Raw genomic sequence first — 27,109 nt, forward strand, 5'->3', positions numbered from 1 at the left:
GTTATAAATTGGTGGTGTTTTTGGCCCCCCCTATAGTCCAAAATGAAAATGCTTTGGTGTGCCTATTCCCCAAGACAGTTTGAACCTATCTACCAAAATCTGTGATGTTTGGATACATTGTTGATGAGTTATGAGCATTTATTTCTAAGCCCCGCCTTTTTGCGAGAACGTTTTGATTGACGGTGGCAATATTTATCGTCCTAACATGCTCATTTTCTACGGTAATGTGTCTGACCCTCCACCGATGCTGGATATGAAGTTTGGTGTTGAAAAACTGAAAATTGAAATTTAAGTCAATATTTAACTGTTTTGAACATTATGCTAATTTAGAAGAAAAAAAATGTAGGCGGAGCTTAGGGTTCCAAGAGGATTATTTGTAGAGCAGGTCCACCCGGATATGTGTGCAAAATTTCAGGTCATTTGGAGTTACGGTGCGACTTTGTAAATGTATTCCGAAATGGGATTTTGATAGGTGGCGCTAGTGAGCAGGTTGGAATATCAACCCATTGACTCCAGAATATTGAATTTTTTACTGGTCCTGGCATCCGTGCAAAATTATACAACTTTTTAAGCATCCTAAAGACCTCAAAAAGGAAACGCCAGTACGATAATAATAATACCACCAATAACAATAGGTTCCTCGCACTTCGTGCTAGGACGCCGTTGGGTCCTAGCGCTCCGTGCTCGGGCCCTAACAAAGCAGTAAATCATGTATATACATATACAGTATAATACAGACACTATCCACAGTCAATATGAATATACCATAGACCGTTATTGACATTTTATATTATTTGAGGTCACTCATCAAATTCAGTCAGTCACGTGGACACAATATATAGATGTAAGAATATCTAATGTTGTGTTCCATTCCTTTTTCTACTGGCCATGTGCACTTACACATTACTGTACTCTCCTAAATTGTTCTCAAATTTGGCTCATCAGTACTTCTACAAAGTTGCCACACAAATATGGTCCATCAATCATTGATAGAAGCTGGAGCGACACACGTTCTGTTCTGCTGTCTCTTCTGGAAGGAGCAGACAGAAGTGCTTCCCTCGGCATTGCACTCGCTCAAAGTTGTAATGATTTCATCTTTGACCTCCATTGCAAGCTGACCTTCTAAAGAAAAAACAATGATATAAGAGCTATTCGAAAGGGCACAGAAAAGCAGGGTAGGTAACCATAGCAACAAAACAAACTAGGTCTTCTTGCCGTGAAGCTCTGCGCAAAACCTTGTGATTGAGCAAAAGCAAGTCTCTGTCACGTAGTGCAGCTATTCTCACACAAACAGAGCGCTGCTGCCAAATGGGGCCCCCTTTCTGACCGTATCTGGGTTATGGCAGCATTAGAACATGAAAGGAGGTATTTCAGGTGTAATCCATAAACAACATCTCCTGAAATGTACATTTCAGCCAATTATTTTCAACACGTATTATACAAGGCAACTAGCATATAGAACTTCAAATACAATATAATAGTGGACAGCAATCTGACAGCAGTGTGTATTACAAACTTCAGAAACAATGGGGTGTAAAGCTATGATTTACCTATGTTTATGATACGGTGAGTGAAGCAGGTAGGACCCAAACGCAGATAACATTTGATAATACCTTTATTTCAAGGTCTAGAGTAAACTTGGAACAAACAAAACACTCTCCGGTGAACTAAGTCACGAACAAAAGAAGCACCAACACTGAACACAGGGAGGGGTAATCACAAGACGAGAAACAGCCGGGCAGGGGAGGAGAAACACAAGGGCCACAAGTGAACACAATCAAAGAACTAGACACACCAGGGAAACTAACGACGGGAGGAAAAACACAGGGAAAAGGACCAGACAATAACCCAGGAGAAAAACATGACAGCAAAACCCAAACATACAAAATTACCAACGTGACATAACTTAGGAGTGTGACAGTTTACATATATAATGACGTGGTCATTTAAAGATGTGAATCTGTTCATCACCTTCTTCTTTCCCCATGGTTTATCAGAATCAGAATTCCTTTTTAAGTCCCACAGCGGGGAACTTTACAAAGTCACTGCACAAGTGGCATAACAGGTAAAGTATGAAATAATACAAAAGAAAAGCAGACATTAGTAATACAATTAAAATAAAGACAATTATGTACACAACCATGGCCAAAACATGAGTAGCAGCACATTAAGTAAAACTAAGTGACATACAAAAAGCATATTAAAGTATTGCAGCCTTAAAATAAAAGAGTTTTGGGACATTTATGAAAAGATGTATTTGTTTACATAAAGTGATTTTAGTACAATTGCAAATAAGTGTTTATATTGCACATTGCAGGTTTATTGCACACGAGTGCACAGTCGACTGTGGACAAATGAATACTGAGATGAACTATGGTATAGTTTGGTAAACGGCTGTCAGCTCAGCTCAGTGTGCTGGCTTCAGTTTACGGCTCAAACCAAACATGTTGGTGCAGCCCTTCAAACAGATGAGGGTCGGGGGCTCACACTGTGTTCCTGTGTTGCAGGCTACCTACAGGAGGCCTACCTGTGGACCAAGCAGGTGCTGTCCATCATGGAGAAGTCCATGGTGCTGCTGCAGGACGTGACGGACGGCTCCCTGTATGAGGGCGTGGCCTACGGGACCTACACCACCCGCTCCCTGTTCCAGTACATGTTTCTGGTGCAGCGCCACTTCTCCATCAGCCACTTCGACCACCCCTGGCTGCTGCAGCACTTCGCCTTCCTGTACCGAACCGTCCTGCCAGGTAAACGTCCCATCGTTTCACTTCATGTCATTGTTGTTATTTCAACTCATACTATTACTACAGGTTTGTTCTTATTTTTCCTTATTTTATATGTATTCTTATTATGTGTTTCTATTAAAGTCAACATTTCCGTTTTTATAGTGTATCTTATTTTATCATCCAAGCGTCCTTGCGTATATGAAAGGCGCTATATAAATTAAAGTAATTATTATTGTTATTATTATCATACTTTTTTAAAGGTGTTTCCCGGAAATGGATATATGAAAGGTGTCTAATGCAGATATTGGTCTGGAGGTCAGGGGAAGGGCAGCAGCAGAGGAGGGGCTGCAGGTCAGGCTCTGACATTTCACAGCCCCCGCCAACACTTCCTGTAGCTTTCTACAGCTTTCCTCCTCCTTCCTGTCTGCCTCTGTGCTATCTACTGTCCAATCATGCCCCATAAACATATCAGTCTAAGACACACACACACACAAACACACACACACACACACACACACACACACACACACACACACACACACACACACCTTCCAACCTCTTGTGTGTGTGCATTAAAAATCAGAGCTCCAAGACAGGATTCAATGTCAGCGCCACTTTTCACTTGGTCATAAGATAAGATACACTTTGTTGATCCCAATTTGGGATTTTTTTTGTCAAGTAGGCCTCCATTCCTGGAATAAATATCCTGATGATGTGTTCAGTGTCCAGCCACGCTCACAGGGATGCTGCTCCAGGGTTTCTGTTTATGATTGTTTGTCCTGGCAAATGATTGACTGTGATTACATGCTGAAGTTCTATAGCTGGTTTCTAAGAACCCTCTCAGCAGAGTGAGATAGCAGAGTGAGATAACTAACATAATTACAGACAACAAGTCAGTGCCAACAATCTGCGCTGGGCTGTGGACTGAGCCGGGTCACAGCACAGGGGGCTGAGGTTCATGCTGGGGAGCATCTTTGTAACATATCTGTGACTTCAGGGAAAATTATTTGTGCTGAGCTCTGTGTGGTAGTTTGTTGGAATTGACAAAGATTCCACACATTCATCACACATTCATCTCTTCCTGCCTTGTCTGCACCGCACATTTCAGCATCAGTCATACATGAGTATTTTATTTGTCTTTTTGTCCACCAATAAAGTTTCCCCTGTGTTTTCACCAGGATTTCAGCGGACGGTGGCCATTGCAGATTCTAACTACAACTGGTTCTACGGGCCAGAGAGCCAGCTGGTCTTCTTGGACCGCTATGTGTTGCGTAACGGCAGTGGGAACTGGCTGGCAGATCTGATCCATCAGAACAGGGTGATGGAGGGGCCGGGGCAGGCGGGGAAAGGCCAGCGATGGTGTACCCTCCACACAGAGTTCATCTGGTGAGACGCTCCACTTGGTTTCATTCAAGGAAATACAATTTTTATCTTCAGAATCAGAATTCCTTTATTTGGAAATGTACGGTATTACAACAGCAAGATTATAGTGCAGATTCATTAGAGTAGACTTACACATTACATAAAGAGAGAGTAGAAAGAATCCGAAAGATCTGAATCAGAAACAGGTTTATGGAGTATGGTAAAGAAATTAAGTAGCAGTATATTTTAAAAGACCATATAGAAATGTAGAAGTAGCTGTTACTATTTACAGATTGAAAAATAAATTGAAATAAATATTAAGCGTAAATTGCAATGGAGTCTATATTGAGTTGATATTACTCAAAGGCTTACGTTTACAGGCAGAGTTATTGCACATCAGGGGTATAACATTGGGGAAATGCACTCAAAAACTACTCGATAGGCCAATTGGGATTAGGGTTCTTGTATTTTGAGAGAAATATCAACTACAATGTATGTACAGCAGCATTTCCGCCAGGGGGGCGTCTTGCCGTTATTTGACTATATATATTCAGCTCGGGACGCACTGAACTCAAGCCAAGGGCGTCCAAAAATATTAATAATTCGAGAGAAGATCGAAAGTTTTTATCGCTTGAAATGAAGAAAAGGAAAAAGGACAAGGACATCCCTCTGTTGGAGGGGCAAAGGAGTCTGGTGGGATTATTTTCGGAGTATTGCAGATCGTTTCCCCGACATCGGCGGTGCCTGCTACTGGACAACACGGAGCGTGCACGATTTGGACGCGATGAGCGGTGCTAATGGAGCACGTGCGTGAGCTGCGAGCCTCGCAGCGGCGAAAACTGAGGCTCCAGGTAAACTGTGGTAATATAAAGAGCCGTGTGCGAGCCGTGCGGGATCCGCGTGGGAGCCGGCGCTTTAAGAGAGCCGAGCCAAATGATCCGGCCCACTAACGTAAAAAGACAGTATCTATAAGGGACGGCTCAAGTCCCTTATAGATACCCGCTCTCGGGGTGGACGCCCTCTACGCCCTCTCAGCCCTGGTCTGGCGGAAACACTGATGTACAGTATTCGAACATCTCACTGTCAGCAGCTTTTGATTGATGTCTTTATTGGTTCTTCACCCCTCTGACATCCGTCCTCTCTTGTAATTGCAGGTATGATCCAGGACTGTTTCCGAAGCCTCCATCAGATTTCGGAACATCTCAACTTCACCACTTTGAGGACTGGGGGGTGGTGACGTATGGCAGCGCTCTACCTGCAGACACCAACCGCACCTTTCTGTCCTTCAAGGCTGGGAAGCTGGGGGGGCGGGCCATCTTCGACATCGTTCACAAGAACAAGTACAAGGAGTGGATCAAAGGGTGGAGGAACTTTAACGCTGGCCACGAGCACCCTGATCAGAACACTTTCACCTTTGTGCCCAACGGGGTCCCGTTCATCACAGAGGCTCTGTATGGACCCAAGTACACTCTGCTGAACAACGCGCTCTTGTTCAGCTCTGCTATCCCAGGGAGCTGCTTCAAGCCGTGGGCTGGACAGGTGACAGAGGCCTGCGACTCCAAGTGGTTGAAGTACAAGGTGGGGCTGGCGGCGGATGCCCAGGGCAGAGTGGAGGCTGCCATGGAGAGGCAGGGCATGGTCTTCATCCGAGGGGAGGGACATTCCTCTTACAGTCCCGAGCTGAAGCTCAGGAACTTCCAGAGGAACCTGCTCCTTCTCCACCCACAGCTCCTGCTCCTGGTGGACCACATCCACCTGGACCCGGACAGCCCCACCAGGGCGATGAGTGCCTTCTTCCACAACACGGAGCTGCCTTTCCAGAGTACCAAGATAGATGGTGTTCATGGAGCTTTCGTATCCCACGGGGAGGATAACTACAAGATGTTCTGGATGGATGACACCGGCTACAGTAACAAAGGGGTGGTGGGTTACTGGAACTACCCTAGAGGCTACCCGTACAATGGCTCCAACTATGTGAACGTCACTATGCCATTGAGGTACCCTCACACCAGGGTTGCCTACATTTTCTATGGACCAGGCGTGGATGTACAGAGCTTCAGCCTGCGTGGCGATGACCAGAGGGTGGACATCTACCTGGCCACCAAGGAGCACACCTACACCATCTACCTGCTGACCGGAGAGGTCCCCAGCAAGCCCCTGTTCGCCATGGTGCTGGTGGACCACAAGAAGATTGTCTTCGAGAAGTCTGCGGCGGCTGAAGAGGACAGCTCCCCTGAGGAAGTGGAGGAATACGTCAACGTGGTGGAGGACAACCTGCAGCACGTCAAGCCCGTCTTCCAGCAGATGGAGAGACACATCCTGGGACGGGTTCTCAACACCGCCAGCTTCAGAAAGACTGCAGAGCGCCTGCTCCAGTTCTCAGACAAGAAGAAGACGGAGGAGGTCATAGAGACGATGTTTGCTATGTCCAAGAAACAGGGCAGGGGGAAAGGGGGGAGGAAAGTGAACCTTGGGGAGAAGCTGTCTGAGACTCTACCTGACATTTTCGCACAGGTTGAGGTGAATGAGAAGAAGGCGAGACAGAGGACTTCAAAGCGTACATATGAGGACAGTCAAGAGGAGGGGGAGGGCGACTCGCGGGCCTTTATGGATTATACAGACGGTCGCAAAAACAGAAAGGGGGCTTTTGTCAAGGGCCGCAAATTTAAGGAGGTTCACATGGTGGCCACGGAGGGGAGCGAGGGTCTCTCCAGCACCGCCTCCTACATCCGCCTCTTCCTCCTGCTAAACACGGCCACCTTCTTCCTGCTGCTGGCCGTGCTGCTGACCCGCTTCCAGAGGGGGCGCAGTCTGCACACGCAGAGATGTTTCTACACCATCCTTCTGATCGACTGCTTCATCCTACTGTACCTCTACTCCTCCTGCTCTCACTCAAAGTGTTAACACACCACAGACCAATGACCCCATGCGGCCCCCACACCCAGTCTGAGGCAGATTTTAGAACACAAAAGGATAGTTGCCAGTATAGTGAACCCGGAAATGTTGAGGGACCCAAAGTTTTATGTTAGAAATGTATAGTAGGGGTCACAGCACATAGAAACTGCCGGATGCTCACCTGCATATGTTCCGAATCAGAAACGGCTTATTGCCAGGTAGGTTCACACGTACGAGAAATGTGACTATTTGCACCATTAGAATAAATAGCATTAATTAGCACATGCAGACAAAAGCAACAATTATTTTTTTTCTTTTAAATGGCAGTTTTGAGTCCCCTAAAACTTTAAAATCGGCCCAAAACTCATCAAAATCAGCCCACCCGGAGTACAGTTATTGCCACTTGCTGGTTAAAACTGCAATATTTGATCCTGAAAATGTCAGAAATGGATTCAACATCCTCAATAACCTCCAAAACCACTCAAACTGTCCTAGTCTGCCACCCGTGTTTATAACTTGTGTCTGCATAATATGCTAATGAACACAACTTGTGTAAATGCGTGTCTGTGCTATGAGCTGGCAAACAGACAACAATATGCAGACCACTTTTATAAAAACATATCTGAGATTTCAAGAAAGATTCTGATAATAAAAAAATTTCTATTAAAAAAGTATTTTTACAAGAAAAAAGTCCCAATTTTTGAAAGATAGCATTATAAGATGATCATTGAAACCCTTATCTCTTTGATCATAGTCACAGGCGGGCTGTCAGCTGCTACTCTTGGAACGAGTGAAGTATAGCTTCTATCTGTGAGGACAGAGACTAAACAATGACATCATGTTTTATCTCATATGAGACTTTCTCTGGGATTAGGACTATTCTCTTTATATTATGCTTTTTATTCTCATCACATCATTGCTTTTATTCTCTTCACATTATGATTATTTAAGCAATAGCTCACGACAGGACGTGGTCTTTGCTCATTGTATCACAGCTAAGGGGCGTGGTTCGGCCCGACACGGTTACCAAGTGTGGCAATATGAAAGAAAAATACACACTCTAATTTAAATAGTTTTTATTAGTAAATAATGATGTTCAAAATAAAATAGTCCCTCCGTTGCCTTCTGCACAAAACATAGTGCGAGGTGGTTGCTATGCAACAACACTAACAGCTAGCGAACATATTAGACAGAGAGCGTTGATCGATTATTTGGCTATTTATTTACATTAATGTGTATGTTGCTGTTTATTGTGCACCCACTGAAAAACTGTCCAGCATCAGTAGCATGGCTTACTTGGTCACTTGTATAGGTCGAGGTTGTTCGAGGCTGTTGCTTGGCGTGGCGAGGATATTGCTCCACTTTCTCGAGACTTTCCCTGAGATTGGGCTTCCAGTAGCTCTGGAGAGAGCTTTCGCACCTGTGGCCACTAACGGTCATAATTTCTCTGCTTTGTTTCAAGACCCGCATCAGAAAGCTTTTGAATGGTGGTACTTTTCCAGTTGGTCTACCTGCTCTTCACGTAGCTCTGCATGTCGTAGTTTAGGTGCTTTTTTTTCTGGAGATAGGCACTCCTCAATCCACTCCTCCATACTAAGTACCCCCCCGGAGGTCGAAGTTAATCTTAAATGTTTCCATCTCATGCTTTGTAAGTTTGTTTCGTAACGAAATTAATGCAAATATATTTATAAAACTGACAAGTCAAATCAAGCAATCTGATTGGTCGATAGCGTTTTTGCGGACCTCTTTGATTACAGATTTGAAAACATCGTTGCTTGCTTTAAAAGTAGCACAATTAATTATGTTAAACCTTCAAAAGTATCTAGATATCCCTGCCGTAATGCCAAAGGAACTGCACACTGAATATGTTTTGCCGTTTGATGTCTATGTCTGGACCGCTGCGTCAAAAGGAGGGCTTCTGCCCAGCTTCTGTCCCGTTACTTCTCCGCTGCTTTCTTGTTCCAGCCCAACGGTATACAGTTTTTCTCAGACGCGGAGGGATACTGACTTGTTGTGAAAAGTAACTTACAATTCTACCCGTGGTATACGCTCAGTATATCACGGCTAAGAACCAATCAGATTGCTTGATTTTACTTGTCCGTTTTATAAATATGAATTATACTCTTATGTATGTAGATAGTATAATAAATAGTGCAGAATATGACAGTTTAATGGTGGAGGTACAAACCCATGTTGATAGATGTCTTGTAATGTGCTGTTGAGGAACCTGTGACCCAAGATTTTCATTCATTGCATACACCGTAGTTTTGTATATGATATGTCAATAACCTTTGAAAATCTTGAAATCTTGNATTAATGTGTATGTTGCTGTTTATTGTGCATCCACTGAAAAACTGTCCAGCATCAGTAGCATGGCTTACTTGGTCACTTGTATAGGTCGAGGTTGTTCGAGGCTGTTGCTTGGCGTGGCGAGGATATTGCTCCACTTTCTCGAGACTTTCCCTGAGATTGGGCTTCCAGTAGCTCTGGAGAGAGCTTTCGCACCTGTGGCCACTAACGGTCATAATTTCTCTGCTTTGTTTCAAGACCCGCATCAGAAAGCTTTTGAATGGTGGTACTTTTCCAGTTGGTCTACCTGCTCTTCACGTAGCTCTGCATGTCGTAGTTTAGGTGCTTTTTTTTCTGGAGATAGGCACTGCTCAATCCACTCCTCCATACTATAGTAAGACCCCCCCGGAGGTCGAAGTTAATCTTAAATGTTTCCATTTTATGCTTTGTAAGTTTGTTTCGTAACGGAAGAAATTTAAATATATTTATAAAACTGACAAGTCAAATCAAGCAATCTGATTGGTCGATAGCGTTTTTGCAGACCTCTTTGATTACAGATTTGAAAACATCGTTGCTTGCTTTAAAAGTAGCACAATTCATTATGTTAAACCTTCAAAAGTATCTAGATATCCCTGCCGTAATGTCAAAGGAACTGCACACGGAATATGTTTTGCCGTTTGATGTCTATGTCTGGACCGCTGCGTCAAAAAGGAGGGCTTCTGCCCCGTTACTTCTCCGCTGCTTTCTTGTTCCAGTGCTTTTCAGCCCAACGGTATACTGTTTTTCTCAGACGCGGAGGGATACTGACTTGTTGTGAAAAGTAATTTACAATTCTACCCGTGGTATACGCTCAGTATATCACGGCTAAGAACCAATCAGATCGCTTGATTTGACTTTTCCGTTTTATAATAGACTTTATACTATAATGCTTTTTGTTTCTCAATATGATTCTTCTTTGTAGCTTTCTATACTTTAAACAAAATGTTATGTCTTTTGCTTTCATCATATTTTCTTTCTAGAATTTAAAACTTTATTTTCCAAATAATAGTGAATTATATATATAATTAATATTTTGTATATAGCCTTGAAATCACAAATGAGCTTCATTGGGCTTAATTTGTATAAAAGTATATAATTTGTGTAAATTGTAATGTATAAAATGAGAACTGTTCAAACTGTTTCTAAAATGAGGACGGCTTTATTCTCATCACATCCTCACCTTTCCCCCGGAGTTATTCTTGAAATCTCAGATGCGTTTGTTTATGGTTGAAAAGTGGTAAGATCTACCTCACGGGTATTCAGGAGAAACAGCTGATTCCAAATCAGAATGGATGAACACCGGGATGAGACCAGACCTCCTCTGATGTAAAAGCTTCTGTGGAGCTTCAGAACGAATGTGTGTGAAGTGTGTGTGTATCCGGTCTGTATCAGAGGTCAGAGGTCAGCCATTATGATGCAGGCGCCCCATGTCCTGTCGACATAGTTCATAGGAAAACATTGAAATGTATATATGTGAAAGCAAGATATATTTTTATGGTGTTTTTTTTACCATTTGTAAATAAAATTACCAAATGCATTCATTGTGTTTTGTGTCTAGTGAATGTGTGAACTCTGAAATGTTAGTTAAATATACAATATATGTATTGAAGGGGCAAAGAGAGCTCCAAAGTGCAGCTCAGACAAACACATCATGAAAAGACCCCCACCCCGGACACACAACAGTTAGAAATCAGAATAATTGCAAGTCCAGCAGAACTCATGGAGGATACACTTATCTTCATTATTCAAGCTTTTTCAGAGAAACTCAAAAAGGAAGCTTCAGTTTCAGTGTCCTGGTTCCTGCTGGCTCACGGTCCCGCCTACATACAGGATTACACTTAGTTCAGACACTGAAAACAACGGAACTTGACTTTAATGAAATGTATTATGTCAACAAATTACAGCCTGCTCTAACGGGTCAACAAGTGACTTTTGAACTTTGGGCTTTTCTCATCAACAGAATCATTTGGGGTTCTTGTGAGTGTCGTGTCATCAGGAATACAATACAGTGTGTGTTCATGGTGACGAAGACACATGTCACTTTAGTTCTTAATAACAATGGAGCTCTATGGCAAAAAAGGAAGACGATAATCAGGTTGTCATAAAAACACAATGGAATTTGGATATCAGAAGGCTTTTCCTTTCAAGTCTATAACGTGTTAAGGTCTCCTGGGCACCATACTAAATATGCGCTAGGTAGGCCTACACAGTAAAGGAAAACAACGTCCAATCATCAGTGTTTCAGTACTGGATGATATTAGTGTTTCATATTTATAAATATACTTTTTGATGGGTAAATACTTAATCAATTTTCCGGCAAAATCAGTGCAGCATAATAAAAAATGTCCAGATGTAGAGACGGTTTTCAGACAGGTTCAGATTCACCAAGCACGTGTTATATAATGGATTTGTGAACATTGGAAGCTTGTAATTATTTAATGATGATACAGTATTTAGCAAACTCTGCAAGCCATCACAGTGGACACAGCCTGCCTCTGAGCTGTCGTACTGACTGATGCATCCTCACAATAATCAAAAGCACTGCCATGCAAAGCACCTATCAGGCATCACTGCTGTATTTTATCATTAATGGAATACATTTATTTCACAACCCTTTTTTATTGAAAAAGGAATTCTGTGTAACAGTGATCTGTGTTGTTTCTCAGTGCTCTGAGTGTGGGGTCCTCATTGGCTGAGGGCTTGCAGATGTTGTGACTTCAGCAGATCCTAACTGGGGATTTGCACAGTTAGTGAGAGGAATGAAAAGAATGTCAATCCATTCCTCTCCTCACAAAAATGCTGTGGGTTCTTTTGTTTTGATTGAGCTGATAATCACGTCCAGATGTGTANAACTGTTAAAGGCAGGGTAGGTAAGAATGGAGAAACCAGCTCGAGTAAGCTAGAATTTGAAATTACACAACCGAAAAAAATCTGCCCCTTCCTTCAGACTTCCTTACAGAGCCCCTCCTCCAACACACACAAATGCGCACATGACCAATGAGGGCACGAGATAAGTTTGTTCACTAGATGGAAGGCTGACAGGCAGGTAGGCCATCCAATTATCTGGCGCGGGCCGGTGTAGACAATTGGACTTGCTTTTTACAGCGCTACAGCTTCCACAGATGAAATATTTGTATATATTTATTGTCAAAGCATTCAATGTATTCATTGCTATCGGGATGTTAAGAGCATTCCATGGAATATAACAACAAGTGTTTCTGAAGTGAATTACCTACCCTACCTTTTAACTTTAAGTTTTTTGGCACATTCTTTTAGTAGATTAAATATGAAAACATTATGGTAACGTTATACTTTACCGTTGCCCAGTACACATTTGTATTGAATAAAGCCTAAATACGTCTTAATACAACTCAATAGCAGCTTTGATATTGAGCTAATAGCTAACTTTAACTAGCTCTCCTGCTGATTGCAACATGGATTTGTTGTTTACACTGTAACATTAACATGGGCAGAAGGGCTGCATATCCTGGACATGTGATAGTGAGCTTAATAAAGTTCCTAATGTGAGTGAGGAGGAGGGGATTTGTTGAATTAAAGAGGAAGGGGCACCAGCAGACAGCTGTTAGCAATAGAGGAAGCTAAGGAGGAACGTCTGTGCTTTATGAACCGATAAGCAGAATTACAATTGATTTTATACTCTCAACACGTAAACAAGGCTCCGTTAGTCCTGAACCCCCCACAGTACTTATGGTACCAAACAGGCACTGTCACATTTTCAGCATCTTGGCTTTGACTTGTACCAAAGTATTAGTTATTGCGACATCCCTAATTAAAAGTGAGCGAGATGTTGAAAAAGCTGTGAATGTTTACATGTTTGGGTATTCAAATGAACTGACAACAGCATGACATGCATACTTGCTACGTCCCCACCTGCCCTGAACCGGATACCTGCCAACAGTTCCTCCACTCAACATACACCTGATTCCCCATTTGTACACCCACTCTCCAATCCTCCCTCCATGTCTTTCCAAAACTAATTGGAATAGTCGTTCAGGTTGTCAGCCTATTGTTCCCTCCTATGTCTCACCTGCCTCTCTCACACACTCATGTACACTCACACACAGCAACATGTACAGCACATGCATGAATTACTTGTTAGGCATGGGAGATTCAGCAACAATTCTATATTTCTCATGATTAATTGGGAATGGAATGATCCTTTGTTTCATAACCAAGTTACGTCACTGATGATTTTATTGAGAGATTGGCATTAGAATCACCCTTTGATCTGATCAGAATTTCTAAGAATCAGAATTCCTTAATGTGTCCCACAACTGGGAAATGTACAGTATTACAAAAGCAAGAGTATAGTGCAGATACATTTCAAAGAGTAGACTTGGTACAGGTTATTATTAATAATAAAAAAAGTGAACAAAAGAAAAACAGATAAGAAAACAATGGTAAAAAAAACTAAGAAGCGGTATAAAATATAGCGTGAATTGCACGAGGGTATATCACCCAATAGCTGGCAATTGGGGGTCACCCAACACTGTCCTATAAGCAATCCTCATCATCCATATTATCCTGAAATAGGAAAGCCGCTAGTGAAGTCCACCTGACAGACAGCTAAACCCTGACATCCAAAATGACATGAGATGATAAAGCAGTAATTGGTATGTCCCCTTGAGAATTCCATGTCAGGGTACAGGTTATAGCTTTTCCGTTGTGAAGATATCCGGCCTATTCACAGTAAGACATGACACATATATCCCAACCTGACTTTACAAGCCGAACCCAGAGCGCTTATAATTGGGTTTTCCCTGGGATTTAGTGTCACAACAAAACATTTTTATATTACGGGGCTTGCGATCAAATAGAAATAGTTTCTTCTATGTACCGGTGACAGATCTGTAGGGCATACTTACAGAGGTATAGACGTATCCTTCACTATTCATGGCCAGGTATAATCCCGTCTTTGCCCCCTGGATTGCCACAATCCGCAGTCCCACCGGAATTAAGTTGAACTGTGCTGAATCGGGGAATAAAATAGGAGAGAGATAGGGCACGACAAAGAGGGAGAGGGAAAACATGAGAAAGTCAGAGAAGATTGTGATATCAAAGTCTGCTTTTTGTCTTTATTGTATTAGGCTGAATGGCCACACCGTCACTGCTGCATGCTATATCTCTCTTAAGCTTAAATGCTGTGACTGCTCAGAATTTATGTTTATTCAAACAACAATACATCACCTTCACTATGCTTTACACTTTCTAAACCTTTGATGATAGGGACAATGGGATATTTAGATACAGAATCTTTATTGTGTGAACATATTACCAATAAAATAATGAATCCATCAAGAAATAACGTTGTAGAATACATTTTACATTTCAAAGAAAAAAAGTGCAAAAAAGGCCTGTGTCTGAGTCTGGAAGGTCAAACAGCTTAAAAAACCAAATAAATGATACTATGGAAGGAACACTGCACAGTTTGTGGTCTGAAGCCCACAATTAGATTGCTAAAGGTCAGAGAGAACATTCACATCATCTCAACGGTGGCAGTATGTCACTTAGAAGCACTTTAAAGTCAGACAGCGGCTTTTTGTGGTTTATGGACTTCAAATACAGTAGCAGATCCACTGATCCACTCAGTATATGGGATTTCAAAAGGAGCATGAATGCCTTTTATCCTTAAAAGCGCAAGGACGCATTAAATTACCAAAGTTTGGTAGTTTGACAAGATGTTCCTTCCTATTATAAGATGACAATACAAATTTAGATCATTTTGACATGAGCTCACAAAATCCAAACTTGTGCCATGACTCCTCTACCACAGAGGCTTTTAGCACAGCAGCCATTTTTGGGATTGTTATATGAGCTGTTCCATAGAACAGCTATATGAAGATAATAAACCTGCACGTAATACATGCATCAATACAAACATAATCTCGTTTTAACCTTCAAAACACGACTACGAGCAAAGACAAGGCTATAGACACACGCACGCACGCACGCATGCACGCACGCACACACACACACACACACACTCACAAAACGCGTTGCTTTCATCCCTCGTGCTGTCCATGGTCCCGTCAGGTTGCATCTGCAGGTAGTATCCATGTTGGCTGTATAGCCGAGTAACAATGCCTTTCAGCTTTGGCTCTGCAAGGGAAGCACAGGAGAACAACATGGCATTAGAGCGGTGCCAACACAACAGTCGAAAGCAGAAATGCCAGTCATTAACAGAACCTGGAAAAGGAAAGGTTAAGTTAAACATGTCAGAGTTTAAAGACACCAACCACAGAGAAAGGAGTTTTACTATATGCTATATTTCTGCTATATCTGGAATTCAAACATGGTTTAATACCTATACGTTTATGTTATTGGATTGCATTAGGTTTGTACAATTAGGAAAATTATGTACTGTTAGTCATTTCAAACCACACTGTGTATTGGCATGTTTCATAAACAGTGTATATTGTATTTCTTGTTTTTGCTCATGTAGTACTAAGGTTTTGACCCACTTTTTGCAAAATATCAAAACTTTTATTTAAAATTTGCAAATTATGTTGCGTCTTAATTACAAAGAAATATTGGTGCCAAAGGTAACATTCTGCCTCCTGACTTTCCCTATATGATTAACCAAAGCATTTAAATATCAAAGATGCATGAAAGCCTCATTGGGCATCAATATAACGTCTTTAGGAAGTCTTGCCAGGAGATGAGACGCCTGGAAGAACAGATGATTGATCTCTGACATCATTACCATAATAAAGGAAGACTTATCCAACCTCTAAACACTTTGAAGTACTACAAAAGAAAAGAATACAGCTATGTTGGCTGTGTATATGATCTTATAGGTTAGAGATATTTCTCTGGAGAAAGAGTTTAGGCTTTGAGTATCCAATAACAAGTTCTTAGATAATAAGTGAATTGCCCTACATTGTTAGACTCATTCGCCAAACACTCCATCTTACAATCATTCTGTAGTAATTCAACTGATGAATAGAATACATGTATAACTTAAGCGAAGGCATCAGTACACTGGCCTGCTTCATGTGTTATTTGTAGCCAGAGCTCTGGCCATCAAAGGGATGAAGTCAAGTGAGAGAGTTTGTCTGTCTCCTGCTAAATAAATAAAATATATATAATCAAGGGCGCTGGGTGGTGCAGGGAAGGGTGGAGGGTGAACAGAGAGCTTGAAAGTTTCATGAGCGGAGTCCCTGCAGCCTACTTTACGTTCATTTAAGAAACAGAAAGAGTCTTTGCAGCCGCTCTCAGACATCACTATAGCGCCCCTCAATTACACGAAGCACTCGCACTGTGTCGAGGAAATTAAGTTCTCCTGAGTGGCTACTCCAACAGCAAGGAGAACCCTGTAGGTTCCGTGACATAGCTTAAAAGTCCAATACGTAACATTTCCGCAATAAAATGTCTAACAACTACCAAACCGATTTTGTATATTTTCTGTCAAGTTGTGTACTCACACTATCCCAAATCCAGCAATTTTCCAACCTGAGATAACGACCACTTTAATCAAGGCTTGTTTAAGTTGGTCGCCTGGCAATGGCAAGGCATCCTCTTGCACATGCGTCGGAGTTTTTGCCACACTTCTTAGACCTTGGTTGCTTTAACTGTATAGTTTAACTGGATACTCATTTTGGTCAACGGATGTATGATCGTAAGTTATCAGAGAAACAAGCTGAGCATACGTAGGCGGAAGACACACTTGATTTTGTAAGATTATTTGAATCACCTGTTTAATTTGTTTGGACCCAGTGAGAATTTCTTAGGTAAATGCATCTTAAGTAATCAGTGAAAAAAGCTGAGCAAACGTTAGTGGTTAGTTTGCTGCCCCTCCGTCTTTTTCTTGCAGAACAGTATTCGGGAATTACTGATCTTTACAGTGAAATTGCTTATTTTGTGTTTCTAACAGTTTAAATCAGCTGGTCCATGTGTTTTGAAGTATAGAAGACCTCTGCGGGTAATTCGGCTCCTGGTAAAAATGTCCTAAACGATGAAAAATGAAGTTGTGAGACGGTAACACTCATGATCCCATTGTTATAAACAACACCACCAAACTCTGTATTTTGTTATTGTTCTGATTAAGAGACCCCTATTGGTGGAAAACGACATATTGTACACTTAGAGCTCAGTCTTTTAGTCTGCGCAGTGAACTGATGGTATCCTTCCATGCAGCTTTAATAAGGGATATGAACCATGGATGAAGGTGCAGTTCCTGACAGTCTCTGGAGGACTAAGGGGCAATCAAGGGAGTCCCCCCTCTGCTAAACGTCATCCATGTCCTCACTCTCGTCCCCCGGGGAGGGACCCAGGGCACTGCGCAATCCGCATGTTTTCCTCAGTGTTGCACAGGAAGCGAGAGTGACAGAGGATGCAGGGAGGAGATCTGTAGGACTATTTCCCGCAGGAAATGTGCCAGAGTTGAGGCATCAGTGAAACTGTGACCTACTCCTATTGTTACATGCAAGCATCTGCAGCACTCCCCCTCCATCCTCTCTCTTTCAAAGCTGCTTGTCAAAAGAATTTCAGTGTCTCTAGTCCTGCACTTTTCTTCTGTCTCTCTCCCCTTTCCCTTTTCATTGTCGTTTGAGCTGCACACGCTTTCATCCCACCTAATAACATCATACATCATCCAATCAGAGCAGGGACGCCGCTCATTACTTTGTCCCCACAGATGCAAAACAGAGAGATGAGAGAGTGAGACAGAAAGAAAGGGAGATTGGAGGATCAGGGTGGAGAGAAGTGAGCATAGGGAACACAGTGAAAGAGATGACACTGTCATTTCATTAGGAGCGACGGCTGTAAGTGCACGAGAAGGGAAAAAAACAACATTTGGACGAAACTTCAATTGACAGCTTGCGCAATGAGGGTGCAATCAAAACTCCCATGCTTAGTGTCAGGGGCCGTAAACTAATATTTCACTTAGCAGAGCTGGCTCCTACTTCAGAATCTTCGTCCCAATGCACAATAAATTCTCATACAGTGTAATGAAAGCTCCCGGCAAAAACTTTAACGGTTATGTTTTACTGCAGCTGCATTAGAGATTCATAGATGATAAAATGGAAGAAAACAACCCCTGTGCGCTCGTGCTGTCTTATTACCCTACAAATATTGCAACTTTGGTTTATTGAGGCCCAAAGTCATGATTTTATACTGTTGTGGTCTAGAAGCATCTTTTTATTGTGGTGTTATTGACATAAAAGGAAGTGCACTTATGTTTTGCCACTGAGACATCATTATGAAGATGTTGTGGACATTTATAACTCCAGGGTTCAATATGGGGGTATATTAAGGTTTTATTACCTTTTTTCATCGTAGCAAAATAAACAAATCTGTATTTACCTGAACAACCAGTAAAATGCGTGATATTAACTATCTTGGCTAAATGTTGTTTACTGAACGACCTGTAACAATATAAAGCAAACAATTGTCAGCACCATTGATAGCAGGTAGTACTACAATTAAATAATACAAGCACTACTTCTAGCAAATAAATATTTGTATAGTGGAGTATAGAACAGTTTATGTTCAACCACCCTGCCACCATCAATTTGATTTTGTCGGGACACGAGAGGCTGGAGCCAAGTACAACCAAACGCTGATGACATCTTAAGCCGACCAACATGTTACAATTAAGTCGTATTGAACTTAAAATACACCTTAAAGCTCTTAGACAAAAACAATATCCAAAGCCGTGCTAGCTACATTATTTACAAGCAAGCCTCGCCCTAAAGCATACCCTTTTTTTATTTCAATGTTTTTGTCCTGTGTCCATCATTTAATAAATAAACACCATGCTTTATTGGGGCAGACTTGAAACTAACAATTGAGTCTATAAACTCTTCAGGACAATGTTTAGATAATACATCAAGAAGTACAGTCATTTTTGTATAGACATCTATACAGTTGGACTTTTTGCTATCAGCTGAAGTGCCAACCAGATGTTAGAAAGAATGCAGGCCTTAGGAACAACCACTTTTAAGACAGAGGTTGCGTCTTGCCTGCCTCTCACTCTTAACCCTTTGTTTATGTCAATCGCAAATTACTCTCCAAGCTAATGTTAAGCTAGCAGTCAACAACTCCGGAAGTCAACTTAACTTCAAAAGACTTGTCTTCTGAGTAATACAATAGAGTCTAGACCATTACAGTTATAGATGTAAATAATAGTTGTTAATACCGTCCGATAGGCTGGTATGGGGATGAAAGAGATGAAACATCGTAGTTTGGGGGATAAAGAGTCCCGGTGTATATCACAAATGTTACACTGATATTTCTCGAAGACAGAATGATTTGCTTCACCTAGGAAAAAGTCAAAAAACCTTTTTTGGTTGAGAACAATACATAATGGGTCAAGGATCTACACTACAGTATATAGTGGATACAGGTAATATATTAACCTCACAAAGTGAATACAACACCAAGTTACCTTAAAAGATATTTAGGCTTTACTTCCCCCGGTCTCTTGCATTAGCTGTGAAATTCCAAAGCTCTTTTTTGGCTCTAATAGTTGAGTGCAGCAACACAGCTTTTACCAACATGCAAATGAACAAAACTGTGCATAATCACATCACTGACTCCACTCAGTGTCATCAAGTAGCAGAGATGCACTACATCCCCATGCGTATCCTGCCAACTGCTCCCCTCTCACTGTTCTCCTGACAGCATCTGTCTGCATAATGTACACACACACACACACACACACACACACACACACACACACACACACACACACACACACACACACACACACACATGTTCTTGTTAATTTTGCAGTAGGTTAGCATTAGGAGGGAATACATCAAGTTTTCCAACCTCTGGGGACCAATATCTTGCCTATTAAACTCGGTAAAATTCGAACCCGGATCGGTAAATAAACCTCGCTACTACCTTAGTCCACCCCTCCCAAACTTTTCCCGGGTGGCCACAAGTTATCACACCTTACCTGCTCTTTGGTTCAAAGTCTTGCGTGACCGAGAATCTGGAGTTCTTCTGTTTGGACTGGAACCGTATCACCCCAAACACAACAAAATGTAGAACTATTTTCCTTCCCAATGATTTCTGCGTACGACCCTGTAAANTTTAAAATTGCGTCAGGATTCACCTTGTCAACTCGGTCCAGCCGGATGTCCTCAAGGTCCTCCATGATGAACTCCAATACTTTGATGTGGCCTCGCTGGGCAGCACAGTGCAGCATACTGAGACCATCCTAACACACACACACACACACACACACACACACACACACACACACACACGTAGATATCACATCTCATAGTTCTGGTGTGGAGTTGTGATGAAATGAAGCAGCTCTCACTTTGTTCTCACTGTTGAGCTTTGCTCCACAGGACACCAGGATCTGCAGGACTTTAAGGTGACCAAACCAGGAGGCGAGGAGCAGAGCGGTCATGCCAAACTATGGAAAAACATTCAGAGCTGTCAGCAGAGCTCTGATAGTACAGGTGTAGAAACTAGTATACTCTCTTCTGGTCATGGTCTGTCTCTGTCCTAAAGTGTGGTGGATTTGTTGCCTTATGTTAGAGAGGTTTATTAATGGTAAATGGACTGTACTTATAAAGCGCTTTATCCAGTCTTTAAGGCCCCTCAAAGCGCTTTACATACTACATGTCATTCACCCATTCACACCCATTCATACAAAGCAGTGTACCTTGCTCTAGGACCTAACATTCACACACTTTCACACACCGTTGGCCATGCCATCGGGAGCAACTCAGGGTTAAGTATCTTGCCCAAGGGTACATCGACATGTTGACTGCATGGGCTGGGATCGAACCCACAACCTTCTGGTTGAAAGACGACCACACTCCCTCACAGCCACAGTCGCCCACACATTAATGAGTAAGTGCCCTGAACATGTCAAAAGTGGAGTTCTCACATTCTTATTTTGCATTCATTTGCACATGCTCATAACCCTTTACTATGTGGAAAAAGTATGTGAGTTTAAATAAAGTGTGAACATAATTTAGTTTTGTAGTTGTTTGCTGCTCTGTGTTTTTGGGTTCTACTGAGAAAACACAGCAACTGGCGTCACACACTGTTCCATTTGCTAAAGCATTGATGTGGCTGTTCCTAAATAACTCATTATTTCCATCTATTCAATTCCTTTGTGTATAATAAGACATACATTTTTTGGGTGAAAATGGTAAAGAAGCAGCAAATCATGTATCATAAGCTCAAATAATCAATTAATTTCAATACATGTTGTATGTTTTGGGACTATTGTCATTGAAAATGTTCTGTTAGAAGGACAAGGGAGTAAAGGCATTACAGAGAATCTTAAGATGATTAACATATGGTTTTGTATTTCTGTACAGACACATCTTTTTCAATTTTTTTCTTATGTAAAAACTTTATTAACAAACTAAACGGCAATCATTCTTCGGGGATATATTGTTATTTTTTATGCTAGGGAATGAATGAATGAATTCAGTGTAAATTGTCATTAGGATGTCATTACAGCCGTATTCACACACCGAGTCCCTCTCGTTCACTTCAGTGTCGTGTTCCAGAAGCATCTGCAGAGCCTGTTCGCTCCCCGCTCCGGCTGCCCAGTGCAGGGCCTTACGGTCAATCTGTCAATACAGAGAGATATATATATATATATATATGCAGTATATCTATGGAGAAACATGGGAGAGAACTCCTGCATCCAACAAACACACTAAAATACTGTTTAAAAATGCAATTAAATTATACTTACCACCTTAGCTAGTAAGCAGTGGTTTTGACTAACTACATTTAAAGTACTACACTTTCATTTTGCACTACTTTGTCATTCACCCGAGTATTTGCATTTTACTTTATACTTTTACTACATCTCAGATATAAAAATGATATACATATTTATTTTACAGCTCTTGTATATATAGTCTATATATAATATTCATTTATCAATAATTACAATCTAATTATATTATTCTTAAGTGGGAGGTGCAGAATGAGAACTTCTCAGTACTTTTGCCTAACTACAGTATTTTATTTAAATGTTATTTTATAAGTAAGGCATGAAACCACATAAAGTGCTTTCCTTCAGCAAACTTACTTTGTTTTTGGCTTTGACGTTAACGCCCTTCTTGATGAGTTCCTGCATTTTCCCTGTGTCGTTCCTCCGTGCAGCATCATGGAACTCCTTCTCTGAACACAGCACTGTCAGCAATGAGAGATAAGGAAGGAGGGATATCAGGGGGTGCTTCAGGGCAGCAAAAAGCAACAACACAGGGTGATTTCTGATGTCTAAGACTCAGGCTTTAATACTATACAATATACTGTCAAGGAGCACTGGATCTGGATTATGTTCACAGACAGTCCCCCACTGCTGTATGCTGAACCATTATGCTGTATATATAGACACACTGTTGAATTTAAAGGCACAGATACACCGGCCAGTCACCTGAGAAGTCGCCGACGCCGACACCGACTGTTGCGTCGCCGGACTCTCCTGCATATTTGCCGACTTCGCGCACTGGAACACACCGCAAATCCGAGCCGAGCGCGCATGAACTGCGTATGCGTGAGTGGCAATAACTCTCCTTACCAGCAGGTGGCGGTAGTGTGTATTCATCATTCAAAAGAGGCAACATCCGGAACAACCGGAAGACAGAGAAGAAGAACAGACTCCGTGATATAAACAAACAACAAATAGCGTTTTTCTTTCCATTTTCACTCTCGTCCATTGAAAACATGAACGAACAGGAGCCTAGGACGAACGGGAGGTACTGGAGCTAGCAGCCCTTGGACTCACGCTTGTGTTAAATCATTTGTTTACCTCCCTCACTTCCGTGAACGCTTCTCATGCACTGATTCGCTAGCTGAACAGCCAATCAGTGTTATCCCTTTGTCCGACTTCCGGTGGTGTTCCCGACGCCGATTCAACATGTTGAATCGGCAAGAAAAGGCGTCAGGTCGGCAGAAAAGACCCGACGGTACGGCGCACACCACTCCGAATAGGGCGTGCCCACGCTCATGTTCGGCCCGACTCCCATTTACTTCCGATTTCGGGCCGGTGTATCTGGGCCTTAACCCTATAAATCCAGTGGATGACTTCCCAAAGCACTCCACGCAGTGTTCATACACACACATACTTAAAACAATATTAGTCTATGACAGGCCCATGATCATTATTCTAAGATATAAAGACTATGGTTGTCCTCAACTAAACAAATTGTCGACTTACAGCCCAGTGATCGAATAACTGTGTTTACAGCTGAGCACACACGCTAACATGAATTAAAACTACAAGCCCACTTGGGGTTGAGGCTTTTTTACACGTTGCGAGTTGCGGATTCTCCCTCGGGAACGTCACCGGGCGCGCGCGTGCGTCGCTAGCTGTCGCGACCTGTTTCACACAAAGGGGCGGTCGCCCTCTGCGAGGTTATGATTAACCACCCGATAGTACAATAATGCTGGTGTTGTGTAAAAAAAAAATTTTTGAGAGCGAGAGAGGTCTCCTCGTCCAGTCGGTTTCCCGTTTGCCCGGCAACGGGGTACCCTGTGTCGTATCGTGGGTTACGTCTACATGTTGTGAGAACACGTGCCCCATAGACCTCTAGGTAGCCCTCGAGCGATAGATCCGTTGTAGGTGGTGTCGAACTTAAACAAATGTAATTGTAACAGGTTTTTCAAGGTCTTTTTACGGTTGTGCTGGACAACCATATAATATTCTGATACCTGATGCTGTAAATCCACTGGCAAATAACTCTTGTGCAGAACGTGTGCGAGGTACTTGTTGTGTTGTTGTTGGTGACATAGGCCAAGTGTGTAGGGGTTTGAGTTGGGCCACGGTAGAATTTCCTGTGTAGGCTTGGATACACTTGTGGTATCGCTCAGTAAGGAGGACTGCCACTGGGGGATGGGCTGGGGGGGTGATAGCTCCTTGGTTACCGTGTGTCAAACTCGTGGGATGTAGTTGTGCCCATCGTGGACCATTTGCCGAGCACGCATCCTGACACCCGGTGCGAGTGTCTGTGCGTATCGGTAGAGAGAAGTGAATAAAGACATAGACGCAGCCTACCGTCCGTCAGTATTTCTAGATGAGGTCGAGTGATGTAGCTGGTCATATGATTGGCCGGTGTCAAACCAGAGTGACGCTTCTCTACGTGTTCGGAAGTGGTGGTGGAGATAACAGGCAAAGGCTGGTTTCTATCACGCCCCTAAATATATCCGAGGAGGGTGCACGCGTGCCCGGCCTCTCTATATACAGACTTGCTACGTGCCGGAGACTTGGACCAGTACACCGCTTTGACCGGTCGGCGGGCGTTGGTTGGGGAAGTGAACGTCACTGTCGCTTGCGCACCTCGTGTACGTCTACCTGTAGACACCCCTCGACGTACCACAGTGCGTGGTGGCTTCGAAGGAGGAGCACAGGATGCTGGAGGTCGAGCTTACCGGTCTGCACCGGCGGTTTCTAGCATTGCGCGAGGCCACCAGTGTCTGAAGGAGCTTAGGAGAGACAAACGATCCACCGTCAATCGGTAGTCAGCTATTGCCAGCCGTGGTCAAACATATTCTACTCAAACTGTGGTCACACCTCTCGCCTCTAAGTAGTGTAGGCATGTCTAAAGATGGCTATCGTCGTAACTCCACTTCCAAGTTGGTTTGATCGATTTCACATTGGACTAGTCTCGTGTTGACCGTCTACCATCCGCGAGAGTCGGGCGCGACGAGAGTAACGAAGTGATTGGCCGCGGCTGCGGCGAAGTTGATAGCCGTCGATAGGGGTCGGGGAAAACTACAACCCGGGCACTCGACGTCGAGGGAAAACCTAGCCGGATGCCCGCGGGCCGGCCGGTCAGTGCGGTTGTCGGCGTAGGAAGGTCTCGTGGGTCTCCGCGTCTCCGAGTCGCAGCGTACTTCGTCGCCAAAGCTGTTTCTCTGGCTCCCACTCTTCGCGGAGTGGAAGTGTCACCCCCTGGACCCAGTCCTATGTGGCAGGATTGGCCCTGGTATTCGGACGGATTAGGTAGACCTTTGCCGCGGCTACTTCCAGTCGCGAGTTACCCCAGTTCCAGTGGAAAGCAGGACCGGCTGCCTTTAGTGCCACCCGTACGTTCGGCCGAAGCCTTTCCAGCCGTGGCGGTTGAGTAGTCACCTGGGTCCCGGGTCCCTCCTGCCCCTGAGAGGCGCAAAGGACTACTCGTCCAACGTCCCAGGTCGGTCCAAGGTGAACTGTCGCAACTTCGGGTCACCAAGCAAGGACTTCGAGTAGGCCGGGCACAGGGCCCAGTTCTGGTTCTTATGAACCCTCTGATATAACACTCGAACACTAGAGTCCCCATTACCAGTCTCGGTATCAGACAACGCACGTCTTTATTAATGTACCGACTACGACCACTTGACCCGTCAGATGGGTCAAAGTAGATCTCATCATATCGATTTTCCAATTAACCCAAAAGGAACACCCCCCCCCCATGTACAATACATACACAGTGTAGTCCACCAGTGACACGGAAATTCTACCGTGGCCCTCAAACCCCCTACACACTTTGGCCTATGTCAACCCAACAACAACACACAACAGGTACCCTCGGCACACGTTGTTTGGCACAAGGTTATTTGCCAGGTTGGGATTTACAGTCATCAGGTATCAAAATATATATGGGTTGTCAGCCCACCCCGTAAAAAGGACCTTGAAAAAACTGTTACAATCTACATTGTTTTAAGGTCGACACCAGCTAGGATTATGCAGCATAAGTCCTTGCACGTGTCCATACCCGATTACAACGGACCCCATTGTTTGCCGGGCAAACCGGAAAAAACCGACTGGACGAGGAGGACCCTCTCTCGCTTCTCAAAAAATTTTTTTTTTACACAACACCAGCCTAGTTGTACTTTCGGGTGTTTAATTCATTAACTTCGCAGAAGCGACGCCCTTTGTGTTGAAACAGTCGCGGACAGGTAGACGGCCACACAATTATACAGATTTATAGGTAAAGGACGGTAAAGACGACGAAGAAACGTTTTTCTCAATTCTGAGTCAGGTGTAGAATAGACCTACTCACGACGGTTCTTATGGCAAAAATTTAATCCCTATGTAGGTATGTACAACACACATCAGAAAAGTATAAATTTGTTACTAGTCGACCGTCTATCGGTGTCTTCAGCATTGTGTCAAATGGGGACACGCCAGTGTCTAATGGGACTCGCTAGTGTCAAATGGGACTCGTCTAGTGTCAAATGGTGGTCGGACTTCTGAAGAGGTGCGACGAAAGTTTGACACTCAATTGTCACATTCGAAGTGAACCTCCGACAGACTTCCACATGTGGTCCAGAAGTCTACCTGGAACCATAGGTGTAATTTCTTCTATAAAATCATTCGACCGTTGGTACCGACCAAATTTACTAAATAAGTTCGCACGTTACAAAACCTTGTCTGTAGGGTCAGGTTGGAGCAAACAGAAAAACATTCAGAGCGACATTCGCAGGGCATGTAGGCGGTAGTCATTGGTTGTTGGAGTGGGTGTGACCAATTACTTTACACGTAGTTTCACAAGGATAGGTCGGTTTATATGGTTTTGTAAAATATATTTGCTGTCTTCTTCGGCTAGCTGTACACCATTAAGTCAGCTTCCGGTGCTGGGGGCTGTGTGACAGCCAACTAATTTTTTTTGTCACCTTTAGAGCTTGTGGCCGCCCGGTTGCTCCCCCGTTTTCCCCGTAACGGGGAAGGTCAACATAGTGGGGAGTGAAACTCGTAGTTAGGTAGGGTACGTTTTTCATGTATTTACAGTGTTAATAATTTATTATTAAAATTATTAATAAAAGGGGTTATGTGCAACAAAATCTTAGTCTATACACCTGTC

The 27,109-nt window shown here is 43.0% G+C and overlaps 2 protein-coding genes across 2 annotated transcripts; one reads left to right on the top strand and one right to left on the bottom strand.

The window, feature by feature from the left end:
- Positions 1–1,355: 1,355 nt before the first annotated feature.
- On the top strand, positions 1,356–8,038 carry dse (dermatan sulfate epimerase). The gene is made up of 4 exons (XM_010776438.1): positions 1,356–1,365; positions 2,367–2,747; positions 3,905–4,112; positions 5,243–8,038. The coding sequence occupies exons 1-4, from the start codon at positions 1,356–1,358 to the stop codon at positions 6,990–6,992; spliced, it is 2,349 nt and encodes a 782-aa protein (XP_010774740.1). The 3' UTR covers positions 6,993–8,038.
- A 12,193-nt stretch (positions 8,039–20,231) lies between these two features.
- LOC104950007 (ankyrin repeat and death domain-containing protein 1A-like) lies at positions 20,232–24,226 on the bottom strand. Its single transcript, XM_010776451.1, has 6 exons — positions 24,192–24,226; positions 22,354–22,537; positions 21,785–21,883; positions 20,608–20,706; positions 20,395–20,499; positions 20,232–20,291 (listed from the first exon to the last, which is right to left on the bottom strand). The coding sequence occupies exons 1-6, from the start codon at positions 24,224–24,226 to the stop codon at positions 20,232–20,234; spliced, it is 582 nt and encodes a 193-aa protein (XP_010774753.1).
- Between the last annotated feature and the right edge of the window lie 2,883 nt (positions 24,227–27,109).

The sequence above is a fragment of the Notothenia coriiceps genome, unplaced genomic scaffold (assembly GCF_000735185.1).
Source record: "Notothenia coriiceps isolate Sejong01 unplaced genomic scaffold, NC01 NC01_scaffold00000339, whole genome shotgun sequence".
Lineage (NCBI taxonomy): Eukaryota > Metazoa > Chordata > Actinopteri > Perciformes > Nototheniidae > Notothenia > Notothenia coriiceps.